The 9153-nt window shown below is 50.8% G+C and overlaps 1 protein-coding gene across 1 annotated transcript in view; it reads right to left on the reverse strand.

The window, feature by feature from the left end:
- Positions 1-1973: 1973 nt before the first annotated feature.
- Positions 1974-9153, reverse strand: part of DDC (dopa decarboxylase) — an 82259-nt gene continuing 75079 nt past the window's right edge. Inside the window, exons 14-16 of the mRNA XM_032430527.1 lie at positions 8115-8216; positions 4325-4554; positions 1974-2364 (exon numbers count right to left, since the gene is read on the reverse strand). Of these exons, the coding sequence (XP_032286418.1) occupies positions 4354-4554; positions 8115-8216 (303 nt within the window). The 3' untranslated portion in view covers positions 1974-2364; positions 4325-4353. The remainder of the gene's footprint in view (positions 2365-4324; positions 4555-8114; positions 8217-9153) is intronic.

The raw sequence follows: 9153 nt of genomic DNA on the forward strand, positions 1-9153 counted from the left end.
GCTATGCGGTGGATCGAAGATTAGGCTAAGTAGTCCAGACCTTCATAAACAATGGGACTATTTGGGGATCGTCAGGTTGGGATCAGGAGCCAAGACTTGACCTGGAAGGTGAAAATGGGTTTTTCCCAGAAGGGAATGAATGGTTTCACTGCCACTTATTCTGAAAAATGGTTCACCCTGAAGAGCAGATGGCATGTTTGGCCACCAGGTGAGTGGGCACAGGGTGTGCATTCTAGTCCCAGGCTGCCTGAGTTCTAGTCCTAGCTCAGTCACCAATTGGCAGCATGACCTGGGACAAGTCACTAAACCTCTTGAAAAACCCTCTTGACAAACCCCATTTTCTCATCTGTAAATTGGGAGTAATAACTGAAAATTTAAAAATAAGTATAAAGTTAATATTTTAAAAATATTGTTAACGGTGCCTCGCATGGATCACATGTTATGAGTGTGTGTGTGTGTTTAATACACAGGGAAGCAGTGCTTCTTGCTGGGTCTAGGCTGGGTGGTTTGGGGCCTGATGGCTCTGTCCCCGAGATGCCTGGAGAGATCAGGAGGTGGGGTGAACTGCGATGATTTACGGAGAAATGAGCCAGAAGTCAGACAAGCTTTCATCTCTGCTGGGTCTACATCTAAGTGGATGTCTGGGAATCTCCACCAGAAAGACCCAGCCAAGCTCAGAGAGAGGAGCCCCTCAGTCACTCAGCTGGCTTCAGGCCTTCTGTCTGTGCATGGTTCTCAGCAGCATCCTGTTGTCACCTGCCACCCAAGCTCTTGCCTGGGACTCCAGCCTCCGCCATCTTCCCAAAGTAGGCTTATAGATGGGGCTGGGGAGGCAGCTCCACAAAAGCTCAAAAGCTGAGAGCTGGCCTCGGTGACTTTGGTGGCTCATTTTGGAGATCTTGTAGCAAACTTAGTTCAAGAGCACACTCAGGTGCAAACCATCTCATTGTAGAACACAGTCACCTCCGCCTCAACTCAATGATCTGAGTGCTCAACACCCTACAGCTCTTAACGTGTGGTCCCAGTGGCCCCAGTGGCCCATCCCACGTCCTCACACCTTGATGGAAGGCAGGTCTGGTTCACTGATGGGCAGAGAACCAATGATCTTATGTGTAAGATGGGGAACTACATAGCCTCTGATGTATTTCCAGATTCCTGAAAAACAGACCTTTTAATTACATTTAGCTATCAGAGGTCTTTGAAATTCAAATAAACTTATTAATAGTCCGTGGACCTTTTCTGAGAACGCTTTGCTTTCAATAGTTAAATCGTCTCTAAAGGACAAGAACTCATCTTGAGATTAAAATTCAAGTGTTTCTGCCAGTAAAAATGGTTTCAAACAAAGATAGGCTATTAGAGTACGGCTTACTGGTATTTACGTTTACAAGAGCACTCTGGTTGTTTATCAGTCATGAGACCATAGGGCAGATGGACTCATCACTGGTCCTTGGACCAGGAAACCAAGGTCCTAGAAGGTAATCTTTCCCATCATGCCAGTAGAACTTGGTCTGTGATTGTGTCCTGGCTCTGGGTTTATTTCTTCAAGAGTTAGAGTCACTTCTAAGTAAAACTTGTGTGTTGCTAATGCATCTAGAACACTGCCTGATATGCACGAGGTAGTCCATAAACATTTGTTGGAGCAATGACACCATTGAAAAATATCCAAGGATGGGGGCGCCTGGGTGGCTGAGTCGTTAAGTGTCTGCCTTCGGCTCAGATCATGATCTCAGGGTCCTGGGATCGAGCCCCGCATCGGGCTTCCTGCTCAGTGGGGTGCCTGCTTTTCCCTCTGCTGCTCCCCCTACTTGTGCTCCTTCTCTCGCTCTCTCTCTCAAATAAATAAATAAAAATCTTTAAAAAAATATCCAAGGATGCCCTATCTTCGGCTGTTTTGAAAGGTTAAGTGTGCATTACAACAATCAGTTGGGTACAACGCGGAACCAAAGGATGCTTACCAGACACATTCACCACTGCACTTCACATTGTTTATTAAGCATTGAGCCACATGACAGAACAATTTAAAGACCACGGGTATAATCTCAAGTCCCTCGATCCTAGAATATCCTGGAAAATATTTCAGTAAGCCTCTCCCACCACTGATGACTTCAAGAGCATGACAACCTATGATTTCTTAATCAACAAAAGTCACAGTTGAATAATGAATAAAAGCTACATGCACCGGGATTGCAGTAAGTAGTTTCTTCATTGGTAAGAGAGTGAGCAGACATAATCACTAAGCTTCTGGAAGACTTCACAGAAAGAAGCGTGAGGCCTCATGCAGGCTTGGGTCCTCGGGACCAGAATAATGTTTATTGTCTTCTCGTTCCACAGCTCTCAGATGTACTCCTTTTCAACTTTTGATCTCTACAGGGGAAAACATATGCATGAACGTATGGCTACATTCAAAAAAAATTAAAGAATCGGTATTTTGTATACTTCTCGTTAGAATACAGAGAAAGAATATGCTAGTTCTCCAGTGAGCTGGAGGGAACCGTGCATCATAGACGAATAGGGACTGAACCACGAGATCAAGCGGCTGATCTGGCCTCTCTCGGACACATTCTACCAATGTCAGTCATCATCCGTGCCAGTTTCTACCCTCCGTGAAATGGGGATAGTTCCTTCTCTCCGTCGGAATTACAACCACGTGAATTTGATATGATAATCTCAGGTGAGCGCAAGTAAAGCCCGGGTATTCAGATTTTCATTGCTTGAATTAACCTGGCCCCCAAAAGTACATGCGTTATGATTCACTATTATATCCTATATTTTTAAAAAATTTAATCCCATTTGTACCTTTTTTTTAGAGAGAGAGGGAGCACGACCAGGAGGGGCGGGGCAGAGGGAGAGGGAGAGAGAGAATCTTAAGCAGGCTCCACGCCCAGCACAGAGCCCGACACAGGGCTCAACCTCACGACCCTGAGATCACGACCGAACCCCAAATCAAGAATCAGATGCTTAACCGACTGAGCCACCGAGGCACCCCCCATTTGTAACCTTTTGAATTGATAACGTGTATGATTTCACAGTCATCATGACTTTTTTTTGTAAAGATTTTATTTATTTAATTGAGAGCGAGAGAGAGAGCACGAGCAGGGGGAGGGGCAGAGGGAGAGGGAGAAGCAGACCCCCTGCTGAGCAGGGAGCCTGACACAGGACTCGATCCCAGGACCCTGAGATCATGACCTGAGCCGAAGGCAGATGCTTAAACAACTGAGCCACCCAGGCGCCCCGTTCATCTATCAGAAATGAGACTTTGTTTCTGCTCACATTTCAGAGCTATAGACTCTCTGTTGTTATGGGCACACGGGAATCAGATCCTGATATGATCGATCCTGATGAGATTTGTGCAAACATAGGGCTGTGGAAATGTTAACCAGGAGTGTTTGCCTGAGACGGTTTCGTTTTGTATATATCTTACAGCACTTACGCACCCCCCCACACACAGATGTACACATTCTTATCTGAAAGCAATGGAAATATTTGAAACCGTGATCTCTCTCCAGTACCTTCCAGAGATGCTCAAGCTAGACGTCTGGTGTTGCTCTGGGCAGGCTGGGCTCCTTTAAGAGAGGTTCTTGTCATACCAGGAAAAGGATCTGGTATTTCTGGACGGGCTTTGACTGAGAAGTTGCATCTTGGACCTCACAGCTGGGAGCCATATATGAAATGTGATTTTGAACTTTTGATTTTTTGAGCATGGCTTCATGTATTCACAGTGAAAATTAAGAGCGAACAAGATAAAATTGTATGCAATCTATAAAATAAATTATATAATACACTTAGGTTCCACACTCCCCATGGGTTTTAGTAAGTGGGTAATGGGGCAGTGAATATTGAGAGAGAGACAGAGAAACATAAATCATCAGTCATGTCAAACTCCTGTTGTAATGTTTAATTTTCATTTATCTGCTGTTGTCCAGTTTAATATAAATGCTTGTGATACTAGTAAGCAGCGTCTGTAAACACGGAAGAAATCTGAGGGGAAATCAGAGAGATGCAGGATTGATAGTCTCATATAAAAGAATACAAAATGGGGCACCTGAGAGGCTCAGTTGGCTCCGGTCATAATCGGGGGGGGCGGGTCCTGGGATCGAGTCCTGCATCGGGCTCCCTGCTCAGCAGGGAGTCTGCTTCTCCCTCTCCCTCTGCCCCTGCTTGTGCTCTCTCTCTCAAATAAATAAATAAAGTCTTAAAAAAAAAAAAAAAAAGAATACAAAGTAGAAATGTATCTCTGTTCCTTAAAGGATCATTGCAGTGTGGGGGTCCTTCCCCTTCCGGCGGCCCAGCAGCGTGGAGCGGCGGAGCTGGGGGGACAGCCTACCTGCAGCAGCTTCCCTGCGGCTGGGCCTCCTAGTCCTTCTCGGCTCTCAGCACGTCGGTGGCCAGCTGCTGGATGTGTTCCCAGGACCGCTGCACATGGGCAGACTCCACGGTGCGGGCGCAGATGGCCAATCGCAGCACGAACTTGTCTCGGAGGTGACAGGGGACCAGGTGGATTTTCTTGACACTGTTGATTCTTTCCAGAAGATCTTTGTTCAATTTGTTGGAACCCTGCAGAGATGGAGAGAGGGGCCTTGCTCAGGTCCCCGAGGACTCAAACTTCAACTGGTCACCAAGGAAGGGCGGCCTCTGGCAATACCACCACACATCTGCGGGAGAGGCCACCTTCCCACTAGCCTTTTGTTTATCAGGGTAAGAAATTCACCTCAGTGAGACTTCCGTGTCGGTGAAAGCCTCTAGCCTCTCCTACAAGACAGGTTCTTCAGGGTCGAACTACTGTCAAAAGGTGACCCTTCCACGGGCCAGCCTTTTTAAGAAAAATGGAGTTTCATAGGTACGCGGTCTACACACTGACTAGCTTAAATGGTAGAACTGAGGCTTCAAATGGCACCAGTGAGGGAGTCCCACCAAAACATACAGGAGAAATCTCAGCAACGTAGAACACAGAACACAGTCAACTCAGAATCTGGGAAAACTGCAGGTGAATTAGAGGACCAAGGGCCATTGCTGGACTCCCCCCTCTGGAAAGGAGCAGCCCCCCCCTCCTGGGGCAGGCAGCCAGACACTGAAGCCATCGGGGGGGGGGGGCATCTCTTCACTTGCTGGTGCCCCTGCCCCCGGAGCCCATCTCCCATTTGTGCATCCTTCTCCCCGGCTCCTGTCACCTTCCTTCTGCTTCCAGGCAGCGCCCCCGGTTCCCTAAGCCCCATCATCAAAGGTAAAAGGGGGATGGAAGTGGGGCCTCACATCCCTGGTCTGTGACCCTCACAGGGCTCTCTGGTTTGCCTTCTCACTCTGTCTTGAGAGTCGAGAATCAGGGAGAACAGTGGGAGGAGAACAGTCCAGTTCTGCCCAGACACCTGCCGGATGCTGGGGACTGGCCTATGGACCCATGCAGACCCTCCCAGCCGCAGGCTGTGGGCCTCATGGGGCTCGAGCTGGCACCCAGTGGACAGGGACTGGGCCAATGGCAGTTCAGAAACCGCTGGCGTGCCAGGTCTAGACAAAGCCTGTCCTATTCGAGGATGAGGTTAGAGAAGGAAGAATGTATGAGAGAAAGCAGTGGAATTCTACCAGAAAGACTCAACACAAGGGCAAACATCTGAAAGGTTGTTTGAAGAAATGAAAACAGAAATTAACAGAAGAAATTTAACAGAAATTAAAAACATATTATTTAGGAAAATGTGATTTTCAAATGGATTAGGCAAGGTAGGTCTTCTATTAAATAGAGGAAGAAGCCAAGCAGAACAGTCTAAGAGAAGAAGGGGGGAGGGGCGGGAGGGGCAGGAGGGGGAGGGGGAGAAAAAGAAGGGGAGGGAGAGGACAATGAGGGAGAAAGGGGGGCAGGACCAGAAGAAGGAGAGGAGGGGGAGGAGGAGGAAGGGGGAAGAGGAGGGAGAGAGGGAGAGAAAGACGAGGGGGGGGAGGGGAAGGAAGGGGGGAGTGGAGGGGGGAGGACAGGAAGAAGGAGAGAAGAGGAGCCTGGGAGAGGGAAGGGGGAGGGGAGAGAAAGAAGAGGAGGAAGGGGAGGAGGGGAAGAGGAGGGGAAGGGGGAGGACTGGAAGAAAGAGAGAACCGGGAGCAGGGGAAGAAGGGGGAGGGGAAGGGGGGAGGAGCAGGGAGGACAGGAAGAAAGAGAACAGGGGAGCAGGGGGAGGAGGGGCGGAATCACACTTCATTTGAAGCCTCGGATGATATAGAGGACTTGAAATCCACACTGGAGCAGAATGGCACAGGGAGATAAGGATGAGCCCGTAGACGTGGAGACAGAAACATGAACCACGTGCCTGAACAATACGCTTCCTGATGAAGAAATGGGATCCGTGGAACGGAAGGGACAAGCAGATGCACAGAAGGGCACTTCTGTTGGCTGCGAAGTGCCCTGGGCTTCTGGAATTGTGGGGCGGGGGGGGGGGGGGGGGCTTGCCGTGCTGCACAGGAGAAAAGGGGCCAGGACTGCACACAGGTGGGTTTGGGGGCCATGGAGCCGGACAGCGGATCGGGGGCACCGAAGGATGGCGTTGGGGGCCCCGCTCTGGGGAGGTGACAGCTGCCTGACCCTGCGCTTATGCTAAAATCAACACGTGTGCATCGGACCCTTGCAGACCCCACGCTGACACGTGGACTTTTTTCAAGAAATCCCACGCGACACAGCAAATGTATTTTCTCTCCCTTGTGGTTTCCTTCCTAACATTTTCTCTTCTCTGGCTCGCTTTATGGTAAGAACGCAGCGTATAATCCACAGAACATACAAAATATGTGATCCTCCCTCCCCTGTGTTATGGGTAAGGCTTCTGGTCAACAGTAGGCTGTTAGAAGTTCAGTCTGGGGGGAGTCAAACGTTGTATGCAGATTTTCAGCTTTGGGGGGCAGGGGGGTCAGCGCCGCTCACCCCCTAATTGTACTTTAAATGGACAAAGTGTGTGGTGTATGGGTTACATCCCAATAAAACTGAAAATTAAAATAAATGAAAGTCCTATCAGAACACTGGCAGTCAAAACAGAACATAAGGTCTGTTCCGTGGCAAACACATCAAAGCTTGCCGTCAACCCCGATGTCAGCCGAACTGCAGCCCGTGGCCCCTCTGGGGACCCAGCTGGGACGCCAGCGCTCTGAGGCTTCCCCCACGCCCTACCAGGACAGAAGGGCCCCCTGTCCTTGCACACGGTCGGCTCCCACCACTGTGCGCTTTGCACAGAGCTCGCAGCACCCCTCCCCGAGCCCAGCACGGGCCCACCAGCCCCCCACTATCTCTGTAGAGTCCAGGCTTTCTCGCGACCGGTTCTCATTACCACCTCGGAGCTCCATGAATCAGGGAGGGGAGGATATGGTGAGCGGAGGGCCACATTTTGATGACAGCACCTTGACAATGCAGCGGGGCTCAGCCCTCCTCCTCCTGATGGCCTCCGGGCATGCAAACAAGGAAGCCAATGGAAAAGGTAGATTGCAAAATGCATAGCCAGCTCGAGAGTGGTCAGTGGGAGGCTGCCACCCGGTCTCACTCACACAAAATAGAATAATAAGGCGCCTGTGGGTGCAGCACCTTTCAGAGACTTCTCAGAAACGTGGTCATGATTCCCAGCAGAGCTGGCTTGTGCCCTCTGCCCTCTGGGCCAGCTTCCCCTCACACAGTGAACACACTCACCATCAGGCAGCAGAACAACAGAGCGCTGCAGACCAGCGTTTCTCAAAGCCCCATGCACACCCAGCAACCTGGAGGGGCTCCTTAAGATGCCAGGGTCCGCAGGTCTGGGCTGGGGTCCGGAGCTGGTCCAGGGAAGAGCCTGTACCCAGCTGAGTGCTCAGAGCATTCCAGCGGCAGAGATGTGCGGATGGAGAAAGTGGAGAGGACTCTGGGGCCAAGCGTCTACACTAGCGAGAAGTCTCCGTCTGATTGAGGGCACAGACGGCTCCTGGAGGAGGGTGCCCAGGGCCCCGTGGGCAGTCAGGCTGGGTCAGGGCCAGGAGGCGTGAACTCCAGATGGGAAAATGCATGCTGACTTCTGTGGTCTCCAGGGAGCTAGCAGGCCCGTTTGGAGATGGAGGTGATGAATGATCCTCTCTCCTCTGTCACCGTCAAAGAGAACGAAGACTAAAGTAGATACACATACCTTTAGCCGAAAACAGACCAGGCCCAGAGTGACTTCTGCACAGATTTCAAAGCGGGGATCCTGGAGCACCAAATGCTCAAACTCGTGAGCCAGTCGGACATGCTGGAAAGGGAAAAACATCTGTCTGAGTTTCTCAACACCGCCCGGCTCTGGACTCAGCCACCCAGAAAACCTTCCCAGATGGCACGTCTATGATTCATGTACATGCTCTTAGCCGTTTTCCTCAAGCGTGGATGCCACCCACATGCTAGCTGTTCCCACACAGGCGAGGAAGAAGCTCACTACCATGACAGAAGGATTAGTGTCTTCAGAAAAATACCAACTGGGCGCCTGGGTGGCTCGGTCAGTGATGCGTCTGCCTTCGGCTCAGGTCATGATCCCGGGGTCCTGGGATCAAGCCCCACGTCGGGCTCCCTGCTCAGCTGGAGTCTGTTTCTCCCTCTGCCCCTCCTCCCATTCGTTCTCTCAATATCTCTCTCTCTCTCAAATAAACAAATAAATAATCTTAAAAAAAAAAAAAGAAAGAAAAACACCAACTAACATTTTCTTCTGTTCAGGGGACTCTTAATCCCACCAAAACAATCCGTTAGAATTTCAGAAGGAACACCGTGAGGAGGTATTTAAACATTCGAGTGAAGAGAGAGGGGCCAGCCCCTGCTGAGCGGCCCCTTGTGCTGCGGCCCGGGTGCCCCGCCACCACTCTGTCCCCACGCCACCCGCGGCGCGGGAGACACCACGGTTGTGCCCACTCCGCAGATAGGGAAACTGAGGGGGCGATTCTAACGCAGTGGCCCACCGAAGCTCCAGTTTCTGCGGTGCTCGGGCTAGCTGTCACCCTGAAGCACTTGTCACCAAGACGTGAGAATGACAGTCCCGGCCATGTTCAACAAATGCCTTCCTCTTGCCGAATTCACCCCCTTATTTGACGCCCAGGTGTTCATGGAGCCCCAAAGGGGGTTCAAATAGTATGTGAACTGAGAACAAGCCCGCCACGGTCTGTGCACCCGTTGCTCATTCCCCCCCCCCCCCCCCCCCCCCC

The sequence above is a fragment of the Phoca vitulina genome, unplaced genomic scaffold, assembly GCF_004348235.1.
Source record: "Phoca vitulina isolate PV1807 unplaced genomic scaffold, GSC_HSeal_1.0 scaffold44, whole genome shotgun sequence".
NCBI classification, from domain to species: Eukaryota; Metazoa; Chordata; class Mammalia; order Carnivora; family Phocidae; genus Phoca; species Phoca vitulina.